The sequence below is a fragment of the Sander vitreus genome, chromosome 12 (assembly GCF_031162955.1).
Source record: "Sander vitreus isolate 19-12246 chromosome 12, sanVit1, whole genome shotgun sequence".
Classification (NCBI taxonomy): domain Eukaryota; kingdom Metazoa; phylum Chordata; class Actinopteri; order Perciformes; family Percidae; genus Sander; species Sander vitreus.
Window position 1 is genome coordinate 8,212,001 of NC_135866.1, and position 26,649 is coordinate 8,238,649.

General features: G+C 42.4%; 1 protein-coding gene across 1 annotated transcript in view; it reads right to left on the minus strand.

Moving 5' to 3' along the window:
* Positions 1-26,649, minus strand: part of dnah9l (dynein, axonemal, heavy polypeptide 9 like) — a 58,204-nt gene that overhangs the window by 10,433 nt on the left and 21,122 nt on the right. Inside the window, exons 27-71 of the mRNA XM_078263529.1 lie at positions 25,993-26,211; positions 25,525-25,692; positions 24,356-24,481; positions 24,153-24,260; positions 23,924-24,055; positions 23,190-23,350; positions 22,904-23,060; positions 22,660-22,805; positions 22,412-22,528; positions 22,181-22,319; positions 21,589-21,681; positions 21,234-21,428; positions 20,820-20,897; positions 20,341-20,473; positions 19,634-19,761; positions 19,102-19,250; positions 18,867-19,017; positions 18,190-18,321; positions 17,901-18,074; positions 17,573-17,777; positions 16,367-16,532; positions 16,119-16,221; positions 15,557-15,694; positions 15,269-15,370; positions 14,681-14,842; positions 13,830-13,913; positions 13,300-13,409; positions 12,831-12,993; positions 12,567-12,690; positions 11,617-11,759; positions 10,821-10,982; positions 10,141-10,200; positions 9,873-10,046; positions 8,627-8,773; positions 8,350-8,463; positions 7,951-8,094; positions 6,776-6,964; positions 6,214-6,315; positions 4,891-5,025; positions 3,869-4,042; positions 3,529-3,661; positions 3,254-3,356; positions 1,710-1,832; positions 1,415-1,619; positions 342-506 (exon numbers count right to left, since the gene is read on the minus strand). Coding sequence (XP_078119655.1) covers positions 342-506; positions 1,415-1,619; positions 1,710-1,832; positions 3,254-3,356; positions 3,529-3,661; positions 3,869-4,042; positions 4,891-5,025; positions 6,214-6,315; positions 6,776-6,964; positions 7,951-8,094; positions 8,350-8,463; positions 8,627-8,773; positions 9,873-10,046; positions 10,141-10,200; positions 10,821-10,982; positions 11,617-11,759; positions 12,567-12,690; positions 12,831-12,993; positions 13,300-13,409; positions 13,830-13,913; positions 14,681-14,842; positions 15,269-15,370; positions 15,557-15,694; positions 16,119-16,221; positions 16,367-16,532; positions 17,573-17,777; positions 17,901-18,074; positions 18,190-18,321; positions 18,867-19,017; positions 19,102-19,250; positions 19,634-19,761; positions 20,341-20,473; positions 20,820-20,897; positions 21,234-21,428; positions 21,589-21,681; positions 22,181-22,319; positions 22,412-22,528; positions 22,660-22,805; positions 22,904-23,060; positions 23,190-23,350; positions 23,924-24,055; positions 24,153-24,260; positions 24,356-24,481; positions 25,525-25,692; positions 25,993-26,211 — 6,336 coding nt within the window. The remainder of the gene's footprint in view (positions 1-341; positions 507-1,414; positions 1,620-1,709; positions 1,833-3,253; positions 3,357-3,528; positions 3,662-3,868; positions 4,043-4,890; positions 5,026-6,213; positions 6,316-6,775; positions 6,965-7,950; positions 8,095-8,349; positions 8,464-8,626; positions 8,774-9,872; positions 10,047-10,140; positions 10,201-10,820; positions 10,983-11,616; positions 11,760-12,566; positions 12,691-12,830; positions 12,994-13,299; positions 13,410-13,829; positions 13,914-14,680; positions 14,843-15,268; positions 15,371-15,556; positions 15,695-16,118; positions 16,222-16,366; positions 16,533-17,572; positions 17,778-17,900; positions 18,075-18,189; positions 18,322-18,866; positions 19,018-19,101; positions 19,251-19,633; positions 19,762-20,340; positions 20,474-20,819; positions 20,898-21,233; positions 21,429-21,588; positions 21,682-22,180; positions 22,320-22,411; positions 22,529-22,659; positions 22,806-22,903; positions 23,061-23,189; positions 23,351-23,923; positions 24,056-24,152; positions 24,261-24,355; positions 24,482-25,524; positions 25,693-25,992; positions 26,212-26,649) is intronic.

The window sequence follows — 26,649 nt, forward strand, 5'->3', positions numbered from 1 at the left end:
GGACGCAGAGACGAAGCCTGGAGTGGTGGGACTGCGTTGTGAATAGCTTCACAGTGACAAATGTCGATGTAGATTGACGTCAAAGTTGCATTAAACCCGCCTTGGTTGTTCACACTGCGGCCGCATTGAAAGAAATCAGACCTGGGTCTGATTCAGGACCACGTGGAATTGGTCTAAATATGATTTGAAAAAAAGAAGTCTGACCTGGTCACTTGACCCCCAAAAAAAGATTTGGGCCACTTTTGCCTGCAGTCTGAACGTAGCCTAAAAAGATGCAAAACACGGAACTTCAATTCAATTCAGGCTATATGGCAACTAAGCAAGCACGTTCCCGCTGTTACCTTCATCTCGATCTCAGCAGCAGTGTGTTTGGTGGTCTCGAGCTTCTCCACCAGCTCATTGTCACCCAGGAAGTTACTCTCTGCCGCAGACAGCCTGGTCAGCAGTTCGTCCTCCAGGAGCTTCAGCTCAATCTTGAACATGTTCTGCTGTTTGGTCAGTTCACTCTGTAGGCGGTTTACACAAACCGGTTTCATATTCAGTTTATTGTCATTCAAGCATGTTAAATAAATGAAGGAACGAAGACTCACAATAGCATACACAATAAATAACAAGTGTCTTAGCTAGAATAATAAATGAAATCAATTACCCAAAATCAATTGGATCATTTTGGGGGGGAATTGCTTACTGTACATCGCAGTATTTTCCCTTTTATCTACTAAACAGAGGTTGCAACAACAGCAAAACACATTACAAGCACTATTGGATATAACTGGATATTAAAATGAAAAATGTTAATTGGTAAAAGCGGTTATTGAATCTTAAAATACTTTTATTTTTTTGCCGCCTCTACTATTATAATACAGTGTCTTGTAATGGAAAAAACAATGGTGTTGACAAGTCCAAAAGTCAGCGATGGAGTACTCAAGTCCTGGACTCAGACTCGAGTCCGACTCAAGTCCCTCTTCTCTGGACTTGTGACTCGACTCAAGGTTTTATGAAATCGGACTCAAGAAGTTTCTGACTACTTGTAACTACATGTGTAATAGGTCATCAAAATTTGATGTAGGATATTGATACACATTTAGTCTGTAACTGTTTCAATTAGGGGCAGAGTGGGGGACTCGGACTTAGACTCAAACCCTGGTAGAGGTGACTCGACTCAGACTCTTCTTTGGTGACTCAAGACTTAACCCGGACTCGAACTCAGGTATTGGTGACTGGACTCTCAGTTAAACTCTTCTTTGGTGACTCGGACTCATACACTGGGGACTCAAGACTTATCTAGAACTCGACAGTTGTAGGTGACTCAACTACAACACTGCCAAGAGCATTCTGATTTAAGATAGCTGCACCAACACCCATTTTCCATATCCTAAAGGGAAAGAGTACCCTAATAACTAACTGAGCCCACCTTGAGGTGCTCGAGGTCGGGTCTTTCTTGGTTCACCACCTGGGCCAGCAGCTGGTCCTCCAAACCATCTCTGGTCACAGTGAAATTGATAAGAGTGGTCTGGGCTTGAATCTCTGGCTTGTAGTGAGGATTGGCCAACTTGGTGTGGAGGATCAGTCTGAAGCCTGGGTGGAAGAAACACTCCTTGTCCCCAACCTTTATACAACTGCGAGAGAGCGTACAGAGGGAGGAAGTGTAAAGCGCGAGAGGAGAGGGCAGAAAACTGAGAGGAACAAATGGCCGTTTGGTGTCCTACCTTCCCTTCTTGATGGTGTGTCTCCCCAGCAGAGGGTCAATAACAGGGTCAATGGTCTCCTCCAGGTTCTCTATGAGGACAGTATCCCCTGCCACGACAGCCTGTTCTATCACATCTACATAGCTGGAACAACATTTAACATTAATACATGACAAAACAACATCTTACTGTTATTTTTGTTATTGATTTATTGTGTTGGAACTTGTTAATTTAACATCAGTCTGCCAAAGGGACTAAAGATGTAAATTATCCACCGGCTACAATCTTGCATATTTACATAAATGTTCATTAATATGCACTGTCCCTGTTTCAAAGAGCCCCTATTATACTCCTTTTCAGTGTCATATACTCTTATGTACTTTGTACTCTTGCGGTCTACTAGAATAGATTACATGCTTTGATGTTCTTTCTGAGCTCTAAGCCCCCCTTCCCCAAAAGCCCAGTCTGCTCTGATTGTCAGGAGTTTCAGGGGATGTAGGACACAAATGCAAGATGGAAGAAACAAGAGTAATCTCAAGGATTTATTGAAATGAAATCCAATGAACAAAAGGTGTCCTGGAATAGCAGGCAAAAATCCAACAAAAACAGGAAGAATCCAAAACAGGAACAGGCAAAACATCAGGAACACCGAGACCAACAGGGTAGACGACAAACAGACACTCCAAACAACATACAAAGATCTGACACAGGACAAGGAGAACACAAAGACTAAATACAGAGGGTAACGAGGTATCAAGAGGCAGGTGACACAAGGGCTGGGAAACAGGTGGAAAACATCAGGCAATCACAAGAGCGGGAAAACACAGGGAGTAAAACTAGACAAGACAAGACAGAGAACAGACTATCAAAATAAAACAGAACATAAAACAAGACTGATAATCACACAACAGAAGGAAACAAGACATGACAGAAAACAGACTACGATAAGACAAGACAAAACACCAAAACCATAACACTGATTGGACAACTGGCCCACTCTGTTGTGATTGGTCAACCAAATTCAAACAAGCCACTGGGCGGGCTGTGTTTGCTCGGGCAGCACATATGGGCTAGCCTGGGAAAACCCTGACGAACTTCCGGCAAATTTGAGATTTGCTCTGCAAGTCAGTCTCAGTTACAACTGAGAAGGGTCTGGTGTCAACCAGGCTACCTATGGGCAGCACATATGAAAAACTGGGCTGGCATTCGAGCAAGGCGTTTATAGGCAGTTGAGAAAAGTGTCTGTGGGAAAGAAAAGCTCCATTTGGATTGAAATGTGTTTTTTTTGTACTTTATACATCTATTACATACACCAAAAAACTATATATCACTCTAAAAGATGGGAAACCCCCCCCCCAAAAAAAGAATAATAGGGGCTCTTTAAATAAATAAATCTCAAATATTTACACAAATGCTCTCAGTTCTACCAGATAAAGAAAATAATAGTGCTGCTGATAACGAGAGCATTAGATATAAAAAGCAGCATTTCCAGTCCAGAGCAGGTCGGTATTCAGAGCCTTTATCTCTACCCGAGGATGATATCAGTGGAATTCGAAAACACTTACCCTCTCTGCCCTAGACTGACAACCTTGAGGCTGCTGCCATGGCGACTCTTGATCCATTTAATGCCTTGCAGCTGAGGGTCAATGAGGAGAGGCCAGCGCTCACCTGAAGTGATACACACATGACACACACACATACACACGGACATTTGAACATATTGTTGAGCAAACCTAGCGCTGAACATTTTGTCTTGTCTGTGAGAAAGGGACTATGATCACCCCTATGGGGATGTGATATAGTATTATAGTATTTGTATATGCACTGCCACACTACTGACAGTTTGTGAGGATGGTCGCATTCTGAGTTGACATTTTGTCTCCTGGTAAGCCTTCATTGTTCCACTGGGCCACCATCGCATCATCGCTCAGCATTGACACTGGATCTAAGTCTTCCGTCATGGGGATGGGCATCTGATGCAGAAATGAAAAATAAGAGAAAATAGGAAGAGATGTTATCACGGAAACCTAAGAATAACATCCTGTTGTAAGGACAGGCAGCTGTGGGAATGAGAAAGGGAGGAAGGGGTATATGGAGATGAAGGAGTGACAGCTTTTCATATAATATATAAACATAGCTTTGTAATTTAAGAAAATATATCTTCATTGTAAGATTGGTACCTTCTGGCTGCGCAGGAAAGGCATCCAGAGGTTGTCCTGCAGCTCTCTCCTGTACTTCTTGGAGAAGGAACCGGCATAGGAGATGAAGGCTGCGGTTAGGAGGAGGTCCCCACTGAGAGTTTGCTCCTGTTCATGGTACTGAGCCACTGAGTGGGCCCAGCGCACATTCTCACTCTGAAACATAGTATACATACAGTAAGATACTTTTCATATTTATATGTACTAGTGCAGTGCCCGTTTGAAGCTTGTGCCTGTTTGGAACGGGCCAATTGCTTGGTTTCCAGTATTTTTTCTTCTTCACTACTTTATCTCACTATAAGCGCAGTTCAATCATCTCATGAGAGGCGTCGCCCCTTCGCGTTGTGGCCCGGGCGGGGGAAGCAGGAAGCAGGCTCAGCCTGCTGGGGAAGCAGCTAAAGCGGTTCGAACGGCCGGAGAAATGTGAGCAACCGCGGCAACAAAACAACGGGCTGGAGAGCCCAAGAGCCTGGGCGTTCATCTAATGTGTTTGTGTACGATTAACTTCATAATTTGCATGTAGGGTAGACAGCAAACAGTTTTGGGCAGATGATCACTTTTTGGCATGACACTGGTAGCCCACTGCGAAGGGTGTTTGGTGCTTTAAGCCCCCAAAGTCGTCTTCCAGGCAGCGCTGCCTGGAAGTCACTAGGATTAGGTAATGGTTAAGGTTAGGGAAAGGGTTGAGGTTAGGGTTAGGTGCCTTGGAGTCGACGTTCGCAGCGCTGCCTCGAAGTCGATGTTGGGGGGCTTAAAACACCATCGAGCACTGCAAAGACATGATCTAGGGATGTAGCAACTCCCCGCCCAGGCTGCAGTACTGCGCATGCGGGAGACACACACACGCACAGAGGTTCTTGGATAAATAGTTAGATTACACAGGAAGCACCCCCTAATTCCCCAAATACTTGGTATAGAACGCAGTGCACTAATACAAAATGTCTTAAATCAACTTTAAAAAACATGAATCAAACCGATCTCCCATTGGTCACTGCCGTGCCCACCTCCAGTCCTTTGACCAGTCGATTGGCTAGTTCTATTGTCTTGTTAGTGCGGTTGACCTCTTCCTGAAAGCGCAGTTTCTCTGATGTGGCTTTCTCAAATGCTGTTGTCAGAATTTCCAGGTTACTGTCCAGCTCCTGAGAGAGAGAGAGAGAGAGAGAGAGTATGATGACTTTGCCATAGATGTTCCTAAATAAAATATCTGTTGACACTAGCTATGTTTCCATTCTATAACACGTTTTTATCCGAATTGATATCGAATGAAAAATGCCTCATGGAAACAGTAAAATTTGATTGAATTTCATGAATATCGACTCAAAGGAAATACGTTCGGTCTCATCGGATTTTATCTTGATCGATATACGGCTTATGCGATAAACGCTGATGGAAACGTTATTTGCTGAATAAATAATGAATTGCGATTTGAAATACGTTTTAGGTAATTTTATGGTTGCAACCCGCCACAAAACGAAGAAGAAGAAGTTTTAGTTCATTTCCGCCCAGGTTTTCCGCTCTGTTTGCACACATGGCGAGTGTCAACAGAGACAGATGTAAAACCAAAGGGTTTCCGTGAAGTGTCTCTGAACCACGATCTCCCTGAACTGTTTGGAGCGCTACGTTCCCACACCACAGGCCGCCTCCGTCGTCGTTGGGTGTTTACGTGCATCTGCATCATCATAGCAATGTGTTGATAGCGTCGTCGTTTTCTTATTATAGCTTGATATGTCGCTATCAGCTGGCACATAAGCACGATTACAACTTGTGCAATGTTGATCATTTGTTGGCAGACGGCACGATCCATTTTGTCTAGCAAAACTTTGTTCGCGAACGTTAGCTTGAATGTCGTGCGATTCAGTGCGAAAATGAATGAAAACACCTTAAAATGTCTCAAATCAATTCGATATACCAATTTGACCGCAAAACAGCATGTGACGTCATTACGCACAGGTTTTTATTCGCTTTAAAGCCGTTGGATGGAAACACACTTTCACCAGCTTTATTCGCTTGAGTTTGTTTTACCGAACTTCAGATAATGCGATTGACAAGTGGATGGAAACTTAGCTCGTGTTATGTTATGTGCAGGCTGTAAATGACCTGACAATTAATGTCAAAAAACAAACAACTTAACTTTTGTCTAGAATGTGCTCAGTAAGGTCTACCGGTAGTTCAACAAGATAATAAAACAGAATTCTAAGAGAAATTGCTGCAGGCTGCAATCTAAATATATGTACAAATGCAAAAAATTAAAAATAAAACAACGGAGAAAAGACAAAGAAATAAAGAATATAGGACATATAAAGGTGCGATGATCTCAACAGACATACAGCGAGTTTCTTCCTGATGACCTCTAGTTTCTCAGCAGCCTCAGCCAGATCAGCATTGGCCTGAGACAGACACATCCTCTTCATCTCTACCTCACATAATACCTGTGGACAAAACAAACACACACAGTTTGACCCCAAAAATATCCATTATTCCGATGGGCCCACTAGGAATGCAATACAATTATCTACATTTAGAAGTGCATGTGTAGTTCAATCAGTAAAATATACCGTGCAGTTCTTTCAGACAAAACCATAACTTGCCATAACCTTTTCTATCATATACAGTATGACATTAACATCAGTGACATGACAAAACACTTCAAGCTATATGATCACATAAAATATAAACATACACACACACACACATGGTATATTGAAAATCCTACAATATAAAGACAACAAAGCAGAGTTGTACTTACAAAAATCTATCCAGGGCAGCAATAGTTAGGGAAACAGAAAAGAACCAATCAAAGAACAAGAACACAGTGCTGTACACTGAACGTTGTTACACACTGGCTTAGCTTGGATGACCCTAAATGTGTATGGCAGCTGGTGTTCGCGCGTGCACCTCGTGGAAGCGTATGATGTTGATCACCCAGGCGCAGAGCCCCGCAGCAGCCGAGGATTTCTGACGTACGAACTCGGGGTTGAACTCTGGGTCGCTGAGGTGTTCGTCTTTCACACATCTCACCGTGGCCTCGGGGATGTGCTCTTTGTCAAAGTTCACCAGAGCCTGGAGGAAGTCATCCACCTGCATGTGCAGAGGTGCGCAGGTGTGTGTGTGTGTGTGTGTGTGTGTGTGTGTGTGTGTGGATTACATAAAATGGTGTCACCTCACAATCTCCATATGGAATACTTCTGCATGCTTTTTGAATTCTAAATAATAAGCAATTGAGAAGTGAAATAAAATAGTAAAAGTGGTTTTTTGCTTTGTTTTCTGTTCTAATTTGTATCTGGTATTTTGGTTCAATGTCTTGTCTCCCTGTGATTGTGTAATTTATGGTCTTGTTTTGTATTATGTTCTGTTTTCCTGTTTTTTTTTTTACCTGTCCCTTATTTGCTCATTACCTCTTGTATTTAGCCTCTGTGTTCCCTTTGTCTTGTGTCAGATCGTTTTGTGTCCTTGCCCGGTTAGTTTGTGTGTGTTCGTGTCCTTTCCCCGTGTCAGTTCTGTATGTCCCTGGTTTTTGTACTCCCTTGGTTTTTTGGATACCTTTCTTCTTATTTTGGAATTGGTTTTTGCCTGCTGCTTCTCCCAGGACTCCCTTGGTTCATTTCTGTGTTTCGATTAATACACACAAACAAACCAAACACATTTTGGCAACTGTCTAATGCAAGACAGTGTTAAGTGCTAAAATCTCTTTTTCAGTTTTGTATTTGTAGTGACTTTGTAGTGCCTCGCTGGGATTAAAAATCTCTTTTACAAGAGGCCAGGATAGCAGCAGCACACGGAACGTAAAATAGTTATAGAGGGTATAAAACATTCAGTCAAACACAGACTTTTAGTAAAATAGATAAAGTAATCAACGGTCAACAACTTTACAAGAAATATGAAAATAGATTCACAATAAATATAAACGAGGGGCGAGGAATAAAACGACAGTGAGTCATTTTAAATGTGATGCAATGTTATTTCAGCAGTTTAGGGAATTTATTTGTGATGATGGACTTCTTGGCTTTGTGGCAGCCAGCCGTTAATCTAAGAAACAACTGCGAGACGTCACTGTAAAATATCACCTTGCTCATGACCATCTTGGAAGCCTTCCAGCTGCGATCTTTGGGGATTCGGCCTTGGGGAGACATTAGCACCAGAACAGCTGCTGAGACGTTGGTGACAATAGCTGGAGGGTTGGGGAACGTCCTCAGCTCTGTCAGGTTCAACTGGAATCAGCACACACGCACGCGCACACGCACACGCACGCACACACACACACACACACACACACACACACACACACACATTTTTTTATTTGGTGGGCTGGGATGGAGCCAATCTTGCAACCTTAATTATATTTTCACCGCTAGAGGTGCGGTCATATAAAATAAATTTAATTAAATAAAATAAACCAAATAAAAGAAACCAATTGTGCTGACAGGATTCAGGTCTCTGAATTTATGTGTACACAAGTGATTCACCCTGTTGAGTGTATTGAGGGCTGTATTGGCTGCCTGTAGGGCAGGTTCAGCCTTGGCCAGGTCGTCCTCAGTCTCCTGCTGCTGTTTGGTCACTTCAGCTTGGATTGCTGCCACCTGGAAAAAAAAAAGTAACAAAAATGTGTGACGTCTACACTTTACTTCAACTGGATTGTTGCAAGTTCAGCAGATTTCTGTCCTTCAGTCTTCATATACTGCAAGCTGAAGAAGTGGCATGAAATGTGACGTCATTTTGATGATCCAGGACTTCATGTCTTACTCTTTGCTCCTCTGCATCTGCCACAGCTCTCTCTTGGTTGAGTCTGTCTGTCTGTTGTCCTATTTTATCTATGAGAGCCTCTATGTCTGTGTTCCTCTGCCACAGCTCCACCTCCTGCACCGCTAGCTTGGCTTTCAGATCTTCTACCTAAGCAAGACAGACCGGAAGAGACAGAGATGTAAAAACATGAAAATGGCAAGACAGATTTCCTTTTCTGTTTTTTGTCCTGTTGTATAATCCTGTTAGCCTGACAAGCCAGACCCACATCAAGATGTTGGGTCTGGGAACTCATCATTGGCAGGGCTCAATCCGAGGGGCGGGATAAACGGATGTCTTTCAAATTCCCTCTGCACGCAATAGGATAGCGCTACAACCAACCAGAGCAACGCTAGTTGATAGATTAAACTTTTGCCGTATCCGGTCGGCAAAACTCCGAACACGTCTCCAAGTCTTCCAGAGTCGCGACCAAAGCCGATTCCAAAGACAGCTGTTTGCCAGCAGCAGCAGCGGCCATCGTCTTTGTTTTCAAGTAGCAGGGAATTCACGCAGAACCGTCGCAACTCTGCTGTCATTATGTTACGCCCACCCACCGACTCTATACACAATGTGATTGGCCTGACTAGAGTTTGGTTTTTCCAGCTCGCAAGCCAACGGAGAGTTGCTAGACGACCCTGGCTGCAAATTACATTTGCTGCCGCTAGGGTGCGTCTAGATTTCTAGGGTATAAGCCTGTGGCTTCTTGCCGTCTCCTGACGCATTTCGGTAACACTTCATTTGAAGGGGTGTGCGTCAGACTGACATGACACGGTAATAATTATGACATGACACCTGTCATGAACATGAAGGGGTCCTTTAAAAATGTTCATGACTGTTGTAATTAAGTGTCATCCGGTAAATTAAGAGACGTTAATACATTAGCATTGTTCGAGACGTTTGTGTTATGACAAGTTGACATTAAACAACATAACCTGTCATAAATATGTCATGGCAGGCCTAATTTTCAAACTGTAAGAAGCTATTTAGCTGTATATGTTAACATTACATTAAACTCATTAAGTGGTTGGGTTTTACAAAGACTTTTAAAAAGACTCCTTCATGTTCATGTCATAATTATGACGGTGTCATGTCAGTCTTATGCACATCCCCTTCAAATAAAGTGTTACCCACATTTCCTTTTTTTCATAATCTGGATTTCATACATTATGTTATATCCGTGCAAATATATACTGTATATATCTCATCTGACCTGTGAGGCAGTGGTCTGCAGCTTCTGTAGGCCGTTCTCTAACCGTTCCATCTTTTGGGTCAGCTCTGTGCGTTTTTGCCCCAGCAGGTTGCCATACAGTTTCATAAACTCCAGGAAACTCTTTGGGGTGGTGTAGTTAAAGTGTTTCTCATTCTGCTGGTACTTGACACTCACCTGCACGGTGTGGTTAAACAAGAAACCGAGAGATGATGTCAGAGAAGGTGTCAGGAGTGGTTATTATCACCCATGGTGCTTTGCAACAACTCACCTCATTGACACTGGTGTGGGCGTAGGAGATGAACTCGCTGATAGATGCCCGCACATCTGGCTGCATCGGATAAACACACACAGGGATTTAGGTATCAAGTAGTCAATATTTAAAAGAAAGTCAATATGATTTACATTACATTAGATTACATTTCATTTAGCTAACGCTTTAATTCAAAGCAACTTCCAAAAAGTGCATTCAACCACAAAGGTACAAATATAGAACAGCAAGAATCACATAGAAGAACATTCCTGGGAACATACTGGCAAGTCTGCTTTTAGTGAGATGGAGTCTGTGTATTATATTTAATTGTAGTAATCCAAGTCTCACACAGATAGATTGATTGGATTCGTTCAATTGTAGACTGCCAAACATCTTCTGAAATTTCAGCTCCAAAATCTTTACCCCATTGCTCCTTGAGATGACTCAATCGTGAGGTACAATTTAGATATCAAACCCGGTTCAGAGGGTCCCAATCTAAAAGTTCTCCAACCCAACCCTCTAATGGTAGAGATGGGAAAGTGATTTTTGACTAAACTGCGTACTTGTAAGTACCTGAAAAAATGTGATTTGGGAATGTTGCAATTTTTATTAATTTTTTTCTTTTTTTTTAATAACCATTAACTTCTTAGCCAAGGTGCATTCGGAAGAGATGTGTTTATAAGTGAATGTGCTATCACCTCCAGTCCAGGTATCTTTTCTATGAATGTAGTGCTGACAGACTGCAGGGCGAGCTGCGGCCACGAGTGGAACCAGTCTATGGCCGTACAATTCACCAGAGCTGGAAACTTCCGTGCCCGTGTCCGCAACGTGAACCCGACTGGGGAGAAACACAAGACGACCTGGAGGACAAAGAGGGTGGGGGTATTTTATAATCAATGATATGAGAAACTGGGTTTTAAAGTGCTCATATTATGCACATTTTCAGGTTCATAATTGTATTTAGAGGTTGTACCAGAATAGGTTTACATGGTTTCATTTTCAAAAAACACCATATTTTTGTTGTACTGCACATTGCTGCAGCTCCTCTTTTCACCCTGTGTGTTGAGCTCTCTGTTTTAGCTACAGAGTGAGACATCGCACTTCTGTTCCATCTTTGTTGGGAGTCGCACATGCTCAGTAGCTAGGTAAGGACTACTAGCCAGTCAGAAGCAGAGTATGAGGGCGTGCCACGCTAGCAGCTAGGCGAGCATTATAACGTGTGTTACAAAGTGACCACGTTTGTCTCTGAAGTAAAGGCTGGACTACAATAGAGCTGTTTGGAGCAGTTTGTAAACAGTGTTTTCTGTTGGAGATGGTAAGTCCCTTTAGGGTGGACTTTGGGCTTTTTCACTTTGTAAACCTATTACATGCACAAAAAAATATATGACACAATAAAGGAAAGGGAAAAAGCCAAAAAGCATAATATGAGCACTTTAAATAAAGCAGGTATCATATTGCACTTTGATACCATATCACACATAACACGTTTCAGACCTTGAGCTGTCTCCGTATCCTCTCAATAAAGAAGCTCCAGCAGTTGTCCCTGCTATCTATGAGTCCTAATCCTCTCAGCTCCATCCGGATCGACGTCACAATCATATCCACCTCTTCATCGCTAAACAGGTCTGGAATATCCCCTAAATAACACAAACAATGCAAGCTCAAAATGTGTATTTGTCTCTATTTACAGTACACAACAGTGCTGATTGGCACAGTTTATCCTTTTAGGTTCTGGATGCCACATGGGCTCAGATCTATTGCTCAGTAACAGTCTGTAACAGTGTACTGTATGCCAGCTGCTATTACTCAAAAGGCCATACAAAGTATGCACATTAAAATGAGATTTTTTTTTCTCCATCCTATAGTGCTTCTGCTAGCCAGTGTAACATGGAATTGAATTATCATCATCCATGCACCACCTGGTTAATGAAAAATATAAGTCTGATACATTTTTGCTACGTCTGTGGCTCTACCACTTACTATTGTACGTATGTATCCAACCTATGTACAATGTGTTGAGAGAAAAAACTATTTGGCTGATGAAATTTGCAATTTTTGGTTGAATTTAACAAAAAAATGATTGTACGAACTACGCTTTATCTTATAAGAACTACTCTTAAAAGCATGTGTATTTCAGTTTGTGGGGTGACCTTGTGGAATGGTCTAAACAATGACATCAAACAGAGCCATTATATTATACAGTTCAAAAATAGATTCAAGAAAACAATACTTGACCATTATAGAAAGGTGGCCTGAATATATGAACACTTTTACAGTGTGAAGATTGTTCGAGATACATAAAACAAAAGACACTATAAATTCATGCACAAAAGGTCTTTTCCATCACCTAGAAAAAAGTATGCTCATTCTAGCTTTTTACACACTAAAGCGGGAATTATTTGCTCATCAAAAGAAAAGGTCATCCTAGCTGAGTGTAGCCAAACCTGAGGCCAGCATATCATTGATGAGCACCAGGAAGCGTTCATCTGGAATCTGGGCGTCTGTATGAAGGAACACTGTCCCAATGTTTTTCACCCCGACCTTTATGTACAAAGCTGCTATATCACTCTGGAGATGAGGTGGTTGCAGAAAAGGGCACAAAGAACATATAAATAAGGCATGCTACAGGTTAATCTGGCATTTGGTTCGAACAGTGGAGTGACATTTTGGTATCTATTGTGGCATGCATGTGTGTAAACGCATTTTACCTTGAGGTCATTGATGCCGTAGCCTTTACGGAGAGTGATCTGGAAAACTTCCAGCAAGCTGAGGAAGGCAGCCAGACGACACAGACTCTGCTTCCCACTGCCCCCCACCCCCACCAGCAGGGCGTTACCATAGGGTGCCTCCAGGATACGACTGATACGACACCTGAGCACAAACACCACAATTAATAGTGTGTGCATGCTCTGTGGTTTACATATGTGCTAATCCGTGAAAAACCTCCATTGTGCATGTTAGCAGACGGCATAGATAAGAAAACAAATTTTGTTTGTCACGAGTGACAGAAATTTGTCTCTGACACAAAGGCACAAGTGACATAAAATACATATAAGAAACATAAAATATACATACAGTATATAAACAGTGTAAAAACATTGACAATACAAAAATGCAAAAAGTGGAGAATAAAAGTGTGTGTGTATGTGTGCAAGTGTCTCTGCGTGTGTGTCTTACACATGCTGGATAGCTTCTTCGAACAGAACCAGGTCCATGACAGCGTGCAGCTCATTATAATGCTCCAAAGCATCAGCCAGCGTCTTCTGGAGTTTCTCCCAGTCTGAAGCCTGACAACACGGGCAAACAAACAAACAAAAATCTGACTCTCTAGAGTAAAAGCAGCAAGTAACTATGTGGTAACTTCCAGATATGCAGTTCTTATCAAGACTTGACTTGATTAACTTTCAATTCAAACCCCCCACAGAAAAGAAAGGTAATTAGTTTGCTAATGACATGCATTCATCCTCATTTATTTTCTGACAGATTAGATGTGACAGCAGAATTTGTGCCATAAGCTTTTCAAATATGTGAGCTACAGATAATCCACATACTAAATTGATTAAAGTCAAAAACAATTAAACTCACCTATTATATTACCACAGATAATAATGAATAAATGGATGCTTGAAAGGAGCAACATGGAGTCCAAATCGGAACTAGCTTGTGTGTGTATAAATCATAGACTGTAATATATGAATGTGTCCAACCTGGTGATAGCGAGGCTCTCCCAGTCCCTGGGCAAAGTGACAGTACACCAAAGGCTGGTGGATAAAGATGGACTCATCTATTCCCTGGAGAAAATTGGCAGAAATGGCGATATGAAAAAGGCAAGAAAAAATACTGAACACGCTACAGTTAAATTGCCCTGCAATGGCTAGAAACAGACCAATTATTTTCAGCAATACAGTATGACGTACTGCTCTCCACATTGCCTAGAAACATCATCTGTACTTTTTACATTCTACAGGCTCTGACACACCAACCCGACGGCCGACTGACGGACCGATCAGTCGGCTCCCCAAGGTCCAAAAAGTGCATCGGAACACACCGAAGCGCCGCCGACTTGAGCGTACGTTCTGCGCATGCGCGAGACGTAATACGTCTCCATAACTGCAGGCAGCGCTAATCTGTATTGGCCTTGGCCTTAAATAGGTCTTCATTTCAGATCGACAAAGGTCAGTTTAAAAGATTTTTCGTCAGATTTTGAGAGGCGTTCGTCAGGCTCATCCCGCTGGTCATTTCCGGGCTAGCACTCCACCAATCAGATTGGTTATTGAGTCTGACTGCCCGCCCTCCGATTCAACATGTCAAATCGGCCCAAATGAAGGCCGACGGCTCCTCCGACGGACGACGGCACTGAACACACCGAACAGACTTGAGTCACTGACCTCGCCAGACTGTCCGGCGGCCGATTATCAGGTTGGTGTGTCAGGGCCTTTAGATGTGCCATAGGGTGTTGCTGTGTTGATTAAAAAGAGGACATTTGTCGCCTAATATTGTACATTTTTTTTAAATATTTTAGAGACAAAGACGTTTCTGTATGTTCCTTGCTTTTTACCTCAAAATATCTCTTGCCAGTGTCCAGCAGGATTTTGTTGAAGAGTTCCACGTCTTTCTCTTCCATCAGTTTGTCTGAGTAGACCCTGGAGCTCTCATGCAACCACAGGTGAACAAGGTCCATGGGGTAGCGGACACTCTCCGGTAGGGCAAACAGGATGCCCTACACACCAACATACATGGAATCAATAATCATGTGGTTCAGTTACGCACACTTGACGTAACGACAAAGTACGTTAAATCTCCATCCCCACAAAACAGGTATCTCTGACAGATAGAGTCATATATATGCTGACAGCTGAAGTGGGTATTTATGTGAATGATGGAGCCATCATACGCCTAACCCTCACCATGTACAACAACAACAATCACCCTCTATATCCACTACATTGCTATCATTTGGCCGAAGATACAGGACTCTGAGGTGTAGAAGGACTCTCTTTGGCAGAAGTTTTGTCGCTTCTGCTATAGCTAGCATGCACTGCATGCATCCGTCCGTCCGTCCGTCCGTCGATCATCCATCCATCCATCCATCCATCCATCCATCCATCTATCTAGACCCATACCTCATTTAAGGAACCTGTGTTACCTGGAAAATGTTAGAGAGGTCTCGCAGGTTGAAGATGTAGTGGAAGCGTATCGCTGTAGGGAGGAAGTTCTGACTGATTTTTTGGTGCAGACAGATAGCTGCCTGGATAAGAAGAACCAAAAGATGGATAGTTGTAGAAATGGTTGGATAGATATTGGAACAGAAAGAACGACGGGCATTATTATGGATAGAGTGGCTGATAAATTGAAAGACCAATATTTGAATGGATTTGAACAAAGAAATCGGGTTTTGATGTAGACAAATGCTGCAACGATTCTGTAGGTGTACCTGCATGAGAGTTCCGACCGAGCGGGAGACCCCGTAGCTGAATCCTCCCTGAAGGAAGTGAGCTGACAGGATGCTGGAGAAGATGGTGGCTAATGCATCGGCACTCGGGAAATGTACCGCAAACACTGAGAAATGCCTCTGAAAGGAGAAAAGAGAGATGTGAAAATGACTTTGGACCTGAACATAGGCTCCAAAGACAAAAGGTCCCTGTCAAACTGCTTTCTGAATGTATCTATGAATTAGATTATTTCATGTTGTTATTAGTTATAAGCTTTCTAGGACACTCTAATTTTTTCTAAAGTTTTTCAGCTTGTTTATCATTTCTTGTAACTTAATTGCTTCTTGCTTTGTACGGCTGATTAAATCCATTCTGTGTTAATTTGCAACTTAATAAATAACCTTGTAAAATGTTTAAAAAGCTAATTAAGGAAAGTAATTGTAGCAGAAAGAGCAAGGCTGATAAAGGTATTTTTTGTACTTATCCACACACGCGCGCGTGTGTGTGTGTGTGTGTGTGTGTGTGTGTGTGTGTGTGTGTGTGTATGTTTGCCTGTGGCCATACCTGTAGTCTGGGGTTGATAGAGAAGCTTCCAGCTGTTGGGTTCATACAGGTGATATACTGGCAGTTATGTATTTCCTTCAGAACCAGTCGTTGTCTGTCATACCTACAAAGGTTTTGTCTATTTAGATTCAATTCAGCATAACCTGTTTTCACTGCACAGTATGTTTAGGTACATACAGGTGTGTAACTGTGTACATTCATGAAAAATACGATCATTGTGTGTGTAGCCTATTGTGTCTCAGATTTACCAGTGGTTGTAGTCGAGGTGCTGGCGTATGAGTGTGTGCGGTTGGACAGTCCCATAAACATCCACCTCTGGCATGTTGAGGTCGTCTATGAAGTAGATGAGTCTCTTAGCGTTGGGAGGAGCAAATTTACGACCAGCTTTCTTCTCCAGGGGTTTCTCCAGGACACCTGAGGTCCATAGAATGCAGAAGAGTGGATAAAAATGACAAAAAAAATCAAAAATCATGGCCAGTGCTAGTGCGAGTTATGGATTTCAAAATCTGTCTGCACCAGGAAAAGAGAATTATAAATACAAGAATAAATCAATTTCAAAGCTCAGCAAGTCAGAGTAAAAGCTTGTGTTGTAAGGAATGCTATGTAATTCAAGGGATTTTAAAAGACGGTGTGGTATTAAAACAAGATGTAAATATACACTGTGATACAAGGCAGGGTCAGAATCTCATTTGGAGCTGGGATTTTCTCTTATTTACACAATGTGTTATATAATATATATTAATTATAAAACAACTCTATAGATTACTTTATACATGTGACAGTTAACAGCACTTCTCTACAAAATATGTGTCATGTCATAATACAAGCGTAAGTTTCATTGGCCACCGGACTGGGGTGGGTGTGGTCTCCCTGTGGCCAGCGAGGTGAAGAAAGGCTGGAATGCAGACAATGGGGAGCTGAGACTGAGACCACATCTGGCGGTGGAACAGCTCAGTGAGAGACTGCTGAAAAGGATTGTGTTTTGGATTTGTACTAACGTTTTCCCTTTTCCCAAGGTTTATGTTATTTAAGTCCACGTCTTGAATGTATAATAAATGAACTGTCAAGCGAGTGGCAACGCCGTGGTAAGTTGACAAAGGAAAGGATCGAGTAGGCCGAAAGCGGAGGGCCCCACCGAAGGAGCAGCGCACTGGGCGGATAACAGCAGAGGACGGCGCGGGGTCTGGAAGCCAGGTTGGCTAAAATCCTTTACCTTCAGTCTAGTGACCTAGCAGTTTGCTCCTAGTATCAAATGTGCGAGCACAACCAAGCTCTGGTATGATCCTAGACGTAGAGAGAGCAATCAAGTTCAAAGGGTTGGTTATGCCGTGACACATGTCTCTTATTTACCAAGCAAAATTCTTACCAGTAATAAAGGGAAGTTCTGTATTTTGCTGCCATGAAAGTGCGAATAATCCATTTATTTTTATATTATAAATTCCTGTTATTCTTACGCTGCAGCATGGCTGATGTGGTGTAGTAGTTGAAGGGGACTTTAGCCAACATGTAGTCCTCCTTCAGTTTGGCGACTTTATCCGACACCAGGATGGTCTTGCCCACTCCGGCGTTGCCGACCAACATGATAGGTTTGCCTCTCTGGAGCAGCAGGTCCATGAAGTAGGTCAGAGAAATGGTTTCTGGAGTATGGACCAACACTGTCTGAAACACACACACACAACGCATGACCTGACTGAAACGGCTTGTTCACAATGTAGTCAGTAAGGAGTGTAAACATGATGTCAAGTAATTCTGTTCTTTGTATACAACCATGCCCATCATTACCTGCAGTGGTACATCGGGCTCTAGCTCAAATGGCTCCATCTTCTCACTCCAGGGAGTAAACTTTTTAGTCTCAGAGTCAATGAAATAGTCAAAGACTGTGCCCTGTGAAGGAAACTTCACCGCTCTCATCTCTTTAGACCACCAGCGGCTGAATTCGGCACGGTAGTCATTCAGCTGAAGCGGGTGTTGGGAAAACGCAATAGTATAATGAGACATAATAATCTATAAAGTAAAATGCTGCAATAAAAATTTGTTAGCTTTTTTAAGCAAACATTTGGTCACCACACACATGATCCTGGAAGAGGGCCCCTCCAAAGGCCCAGACACAAGCGAAGACAAAGTAAATCTCATAAAGTTCTCGGGGAGAGTCAGGAGGAGTGTTGTCCTCGGTCAGCAGGCAGTCCAACAAGGAGCACAGTGTCTGATTGGACAAAACACATACATCTGATTGGACTATACATAGTAACGCATTGTTCCCTTTGATAATATGCAAAAACACTATATAGAGGAGACACTAAGAAGCAGTCAATTTTCTTTGGACTCGCGCAATGACGACTTGGACTCGAGGATTCATGAAATCGGACTCGAGCATTAAATAAATAGGAAGTTGGATGATGTTTCTGACTACTTTTATTCGTAACAGGCGGTTATGGAGTACTCTCTTTGATAATGTGCAAAAACACAACATAGAGGAGAAACTAAGAAGCAGCGACTCGAGTCCTGGACTCGGACTCGAGTCGCTATTCTCTGGACTCGACTCAGACTCAAACTCAGGTAATGGTGACTCAACTCAGACTTCTTTGGTGACTCGTACTTGGACTCGGACTCTAACACTGGGGACTAGAGAGTTGACTCGGACTCGACAGATGACTGGACTACAACACTGCTAAGAAGGTTTGTGACTCATTGATTGAGACTCTTTAGCCTCTAGGTAAGATACATAATGAGCGTGTTGTGTACTCTCACCTGCACCATGCTGTTTTCCGGTATGGGAGTGATGGTTTTCAGGTTGCAGCGGACTTGTTCCAGGCAGTACGGCACATACTTATCAAACAGAATGGTGAGGTTGGCTCGCTCTGATTGGGCCTGTCGGGTGTCTATCCAACTTGTCACATACCTGGGAACACAGTGAAGACGGCACTGCTAACCAAAGCACAAGTCCACGATTTTACATGTGTGTTTGTGCTTGTGTGTGTCTTACGAGCTCCAGCCAAGGTCTTGTGGGTTGACATAGAGGATTCCTGCCCTGGATACAGTAGCTGGAGTGGCAGCCTTCAGATGAGAGATCTCAAAGAGTAGACGCATGGAGGAGGACAAACTGATCCTCTCATTACTGGCAAGAGTCAGAACCTGGACAGAGGAGAGGATTTGTTGAAATAAGGGATGCAAGATATGAGGGACATACTGTATTATAATGTATAAATATTATTATAATATTATAAAGTGCAGTTTAGACATTTTCTTTCAACTAACACAAAAAATCTCTGAAGATCTTTTGCGATGTGTATATTGCGCCAGTTGATATTGCGATGCCGATAAAAAAACGGTATACTGTGCAGCCCTAGCTTAGATATATACAGCAGCTGCAAAATGCAAAGTGACTGGCACTGAAATGTATGTCCAATTTTGTTTTTGTTTTTGGTTGATGTAAAAATGAAGGCGTATTAAATAAAGGGCAAAATCAAGCAGTAGAAGAATGGAAACAATATCAGAAGACAGACATTCACTCTGACCTTATTGTCATCCATAACTGTGTTGAGTGACTCAATCCACATAGGGTCAATGTCCCCATCCAGAACAATCCATTTGGGTCCGTCATGGCCCACTGAGGTCAGCTCTCTCATGGTAGAGGAGAACAGACCTACAGTAAAGTAAGGAGTAAAACATACAGTGGCATATCAAACCAGAAACATAACACCACTGGGGCGTGTGATAGATGTCGGGAACCCACATTGTCACTTGACAATCAAGGGCAGCCTTTTCTATCATATGTCGCAGACGTGCAGGTCTTACCAGACTAAATGATGTTATGTGTAGCCTATGAATATGATTCCAACTGTTTTCTGTTCCTCTGTTTTGCGTGTGTCTTTTCTCTGTTTAAAATCTAAACTGTTAGGAATGCCCACTTTCATGTACCTTCATTCAGTTTTCAATCAAATATGTTATATGTGGAAAAAAAAGTCACATACTATCGTTTCAAAGCAGACTCTAATGGAATAATAAATGATTCCACATCAAAACTATTCAAACGAGAGCTTACTCTCAGACAGTAATTTAACAAATTCGAATTAATTCTGTGAAGACGCTTGGGAATAAATTACAGTCTTGGCACCGAAATAACTCCTACTTGACAGCAACCCAAAATCTGAAGAAAACTCAGGTTCCCTTGATCATCATTTACAGCTTATTAAATTCCTTGTGAAATCCTTAAGCCCCTCACCATCTTTCCACTCTCTGGTTGCAGGGTGCAGGTATCCAAACAACTCGTCTGTAGTCACAGCTTTAGGGTTGATATCATTCCATACGGGCTTCATCCTCATGGTTGCATAGGTTCTATGGAGGGTCTTCAATATCTGATGAATAAACGTTATAAATATATGACAAAATGTCTTTTCACAAAAGTAAATCCCTCATTATCACTCTAGTCTAAAGCTATGGGAACAATGCCATTTAACTCTTCCTTGACTTTAGCTGTGGGAGACTTTGCCTTCTCTACACAAGGATGTTTTGGTATTTGTTTGATGCAATCAAAGATCTAAAAAAAAAAAAAAATCCCCAAAGATAACATTATACTTGCAACCTGAGAATCTATGTGCCTGGGTGTGGAGGACAATGGTTATAAGCCACCTCTTATTAAAAGTGGCTTTGAAAATAAATGGGCAAATTGTATGCGGTTTCATGGGTTATACAGAAGTTAACCTGGCTCTTTCCAGTTCCTGGTCCGCCTACTACAAACACAGAGTGTCTGACAGCCAGCAGCTCCTCCAGCTGGGTCACCTGTAGACACACAGATATTGAATCATACTGGATTTCTGATAATATAAATACTATTAATTACAAATTTTCTTTCTTTCTCACAAATTATAGACCTTGGATATGTATGTCTTCCTTCATGTTCCAAAATGAATTATACTGTGCATCCTTCTGAGTCAAGATTTGCTTGATTAAATATAGTTAAAAGTTCTATTTATATAGGCCCATTGGCTTGCAATCCTAAAACAGTTAGGATTGTCTTAGGATTGCCCCCCCCCCACACATCAAAACCCCTTGGTACTGCAAGAGAAACAGAGGCATTTAAATTGTTCGCAGATCAGAAAAGCACTTCTGAGGCACCTTAAGTATGAAGTTCTCCTCAGGCTGTAGGCGCAGTTCACTGACTGACTGGCGAACGGCGTTCTCCAGCTCAGGGTCTCTCTTCCTCGGCACGTCCAGCTGAGGAAACAGATCACTGATGAGCCCGAGGAATATGGGCACATCACTGGTCATTATTTTAGGCAGGTTGAAGTCCCTCAGGGCCCGCATCAGCACCTGGGCAGGAAATGACAGATGCTTGGTGGTTGTAATGCAAATGCACTTATGAACTCAAGATTTGTGGAAACTGCAAGCCATATGATTGCACACAATCATTCTTCCCCATACCCACTACATGTGAGATGCTTCAGTGTGAATGAAACCGATTAGTGCGTACCTGTTCCTCAGGTCTGCTCCGCTCCTCTCTCTTCAGAGATCCAGCCACAACCAGGACTGATTTGATAGCCCTCAAACCCCAATCATAATGATCCTAGACAGTCCAGAATTAAGTATTACAGTTTAGAAACATATTTAAAGTAGCAGAACACCATTTTAATAGTGCAATCACAATGATCCCTGCAAAGAGAAACATGTTATGCACAAAAGAAGAAATAAGAGGGTTGTGGTGATTAATGACTTTTTGTAAGCCAGTCACAAGGCCAGCATCTGATGAATGAGCAAACCATATTTCAATGTAGTAGCCCTACTTGCACTTTCTTTTCTGCATGTCCATTATAATGGAGCCCCAAAAGTCGGTTCAATGTTTGGAACTGTAGGTGTTGGCGTTGCTAAATGTGTACAGTATTTCCCATGACTGTTGGCAAGAGTGCTTGTTCTGTCACAGCAGAACTTGTTTTTCATTCCTTTAACGTTCATATTAGCTTTCTAGTAGTATGTGTTCCTCCTAAAACAGCACAAGGAATAGTTGCAGTATATTGAGTGTCCTGTATATTAAGTAAGATGTACCTAATGTGGACAGTACCATGTACCTGTTTGGACAGTAGCTCCTTACAAAGAGTGTAGAGGCTAATGAACTTGCGCGCCAGCAGACGAGCGTCTATGAAGCCTTCTGCCACCAACATGATCTCACAGATCAGCTCAAAGTCTGGGATCACCATGGCACAGGGCCTAAACAGTTAGAAAACCTGCTATTAATTCGTCTTATTTAACATTTGTCAACTCTTGCACTTAAAATCTCTTTTTCTCTGTTTATATCAGACCTGAATAGAGCTTTGAGGTTCTCTGGGAGCTCCGCCCTGCCAGCATAACCTGGGTTCAGAGTGATGAAGATCCCCACTGTTGGCTTCAGCTCTATCTCCTCTCCAAGGAAATGGAACCTACATACACACAGCAACAATTACAGATGACTCAATAGGTATGTACAGAAATCTTAGACTGGCTAAGGAGACAAACGAATAAATAAATATATGGATTGTTTTATAAAGCACGTCATTATTTCCACATCTACCTTTGCTTCTTGTTGCGTACAGCATCCTGTATAGTCTTGACCTGCACAGCTACCACAGACAGCACTTCCACTGAGATCCTGTTGAACTCATCAAAGCATCCCCACACACCTGTCTGAGCCAGACCCTTATAAATGTTACCTATGGACTGGAGACATGTGATGGAGACAGACGGAGTAAGTTGACAAATAAAGTAAATGGGCCGTAAAAGGACACTACGGAAAACGTCTGTACAGTCTGTGTTACCTTGTAGTCCATCTGTTCGGAGCAGTTGAACACATATACCATGATGCCCAGGGAGCGCCCAAGGTCTTTGGTAGTCTCCGTCTTACCGGTGCCAGCTGGGCCTGAGGGGGCACCACTCATAGTCAGATGGAGGGACTGGGTCAGGGTTATGTAACACCTAACAAAAGTAGGGTTGGGATATAAAATCATACAGTAAATCTTGAAAATATGCATCTTTAATAATGTGTGCAATCCGTGTGCATGTGTATTGGTGTGTCATACATCAGTACATGTACTGTATGTGTACCTGTCAGTGAGTGGAGTGATGACCAGTCTGTTAGTGTTCCCCAGGTATTCATAGCTGAACTGGAACTGGGCGTCACAGATGTTGACATAACAGTGTCTGGTTTCATCATCCCAGCGGTGGCGTAACTGGGACAGCCATGCAAATGCCTGGCCTGTTGTCACCTAAGAGACAGAGAGACACACACACACACACACACACACACACGCACGCACGCACACAGTAATGCCAACAGGAAGGTCTCCTTGCTTGTATTGTTGCCTCATTTAGCAGACTAGTGCAGTGCCTGTGCAAAACGTGCCTGTTTGGAACGGCCGACTGCTTGGACTCCTGTATCTCCAAAAATAACTCTCAGAAGGCCCCCAAAGCACTTAATATGCAACTTAACTGAATACTACCGACTCACTTTGTACTTCTATTTTAGAGGAAAACATTGTACTGCTACGTTTACCTGTTGCAGATTCAGATTCTACTCACAAAATATCACAATTAAAATATGATGTGTAATTATTCAGCTTTTGGAGGATGATTCCTTTTCGGCAGTTTTTTTCTTTCTGTTTTTCTCAACCTGTATTGTGCGGCCGTCCCATCCCACAACAAAATCTCTCTCCCAACATCTGCTCCAAATTCTAAACGTGTGAAGTAGATCGTATGAACGGTTCACCATGGACACACAAACACATACATACGGAGGGTCCTCGATTTAAAGTTAGATGTATGTTTTACTTGAGCATTACCTTTTGAGTTATGAGACTGGCGACCACGTCTCGAGCGTGGACATCAATTGTGCAGACAGTCATAATTTTCTGTCTATCTCCAGGAGTTAAATCTCCCAGCAGCATGTGGATCAGTGAGTTCAGCTGTGTGATCTGAAAAACATCAACAACAGAATTCATCACAGAACAAAACAACCAGCATATTCACCCACCATCTCAACATTGTCCCACTCTGAATTTATAGCACTACCTGTTTCCTGTTGTAGTCTTTGAGAGCTGTCTCAAATCCCTCCTCCACCCTCTCAAAGGCAATGCCCACATCTGTGGCCCACCACACCTGACTACCAGTCAACCCTACCTGTGAATGTAAAGAAAACAAGAGACAGACAGGTCATTTGTGTGTTTACACTGTAAAGTTGAAGTGGTATTTCAACAGAGTGTCCATTATCAGACCTGTGCAGGGTAGTCAAACAGCCATTGGTCTCGTGGTTTGTCCTCATAGGCACATACGGCCTCCTGGATCTCCTTACGGACCGTGCAGCGCATAGTGCTCTCTAAAGCACTCAACCAACACTCAGCCTGGAAGAAAGACACAAAGAAAGACAAAAAATGTTAAAACAAAAATACTAACAAAAATGGAATCCTATGCTATGTAAAATCTGGAAAAGGCATGAAATGTATTACACATGGCAACTGTGTATACATACAGTTACTGTGCATATAATGAACAATACAGAAAAAGGTATTCATTACAGCTATACCTACAGTAGGGCTGGGTACCGAATTCAATACTTTTTAGGCATTGACTGAATTGCCTCCTTAGTATCGAGTATCGAAAAATGCCTCGTCATTCAATACCAAATTTAAGGAGTAAATCTCATCAGTGAATCAATAAGCATACAGCATGTCTCTACCAAGATTTAAAGATGCATGTAAGACTTACAAAACTAACTTTCTGTCATATTTGCTGAAACTGACCCTATGTTCCAGTAGAACTACATAAACCAGGTCATTTAAAAAAAATAATCTGGCTCCTCTGGCACCACCTACAGCCTGTAGTGCGATTTGCAAAAATCCACAGCTCCCTGTTCAGATGCTCCAATCAGGGCCAGGGGGGTGGGGGTGTCTAACTACGTGTCAATCACTGCTCAGGCACACGCATTCATTCTCCCTTATGGGAGGAGGGGCTTAGGAGACCGTTTGGACCTTTAGCAGAAAGGGGGGGAGGGACTGAGAAGTTGTCGATGTTCAAATTCTTTGGCTAAATCCTGGATCTTCACACTTACCTACAGCACCTTTAATAATGCTTGTGATTGGCTGTCTAACGTTACATGTCGTAGAGACACGCAGGAAAAACTAATGTAGTAGGAGGTGAAAAATACATAAAAACATTTGTGCTGTAATGTGTACTGCTGTAATTTATTTTTGTTAAAATGGATTCTATAAAATTGGTATCGAAAAAAGTATCGTTCAGGAATCGGTATTGAAGTCACAGTATTGGTATTTGTACCAATACCCAGCCCTAGCTATGATATAGTAATGGGACTAATGAATGGAGCAGTAACTGAATGTAACTCGACATGTATTTACACACACAGAAATCTAATTGTGTTTTTCAATACCTGTCCTTCACAGACACATGGCTCAGAAAATTGAACATATTCGCCCTCTCGGCTGTACATCCCTATAGCAACTGCCTCCCCTTCCTCCTCCCCTCCTCCACCTCGGTCTGAGTCCTTGAAGCGAAGATCTGCTATGTTGTCAAATAGCTTCAGCAAATGTCTGGTCACCTGGGAAGAAACACACACACACACACACACACACACACACACACACACACACACACACAGACTATACTGTCGTTCCATTTCTATTTATAAAGGTTATGCTGTTTACAGAACATATCTCTCAGCTTGGAATTTAAGAAAAAGAAAAAGAAAATTGTCTTTCATTCTTATCTTTATTAACATCCTCCACTCCACAACACTAAGACACGGTTCGAAGAATATATTGAACTGATAACTACAATGTGCTGTCTATCTCTCTATATGTTTTCTCTTGGAAAACATAATGCAATTGTAGTATGTCACCTGTTTGGGCTGTGTTCCCTTGGAGACAATCTCCAGCAGGTCTGAGGCCGAGACAAAGTAAAATCTGGGAAATGTGAGTCTCTTGGTCTCCAGGTACTCGGCCAGAGCCTTCTCGCACACAGACAGTCTCTGCTGCAAGGTCTCCAGGTTCTCCAGAAAGCCAGGCTGGTTGGTCACCTCTACCATATTACTGTTCTTCACCACCGCAGTCATCAAGCTCTGCGCCAGAGAAGGAGTAAAACCAGAGGAACAAATAAAAGGATACATGACATCAGGGCTGGGCAATACATCGATATTATAGCCATTGTTATATGAGACTAGATATCCCCTTAAAGTGTTGTCTTTTCCTGGTTTTAAAGGCTGCATTACAGTAAAGTGATGTCATTATCTGAACTTACCAGACTGTCCTAGCTGTTATTTGTCTTTACCCACTTAGTCATTGTATCCACATTACTGATGATTATTCATCACAAATCTCATTGTGTTAATATTTTCTGAAAGCACCAACAGTCAACCCTACAATATCGCCGCAATATCGCCATCGATGTATTTGGTCAAAAAAATCATGATATTTGATTTTCCGGCCCCTGCAACTCATTCAGAACGCAGCAGCTCGACTTGTCTTCAACCTCCCCAAGTTCTCTCACACTACACCGC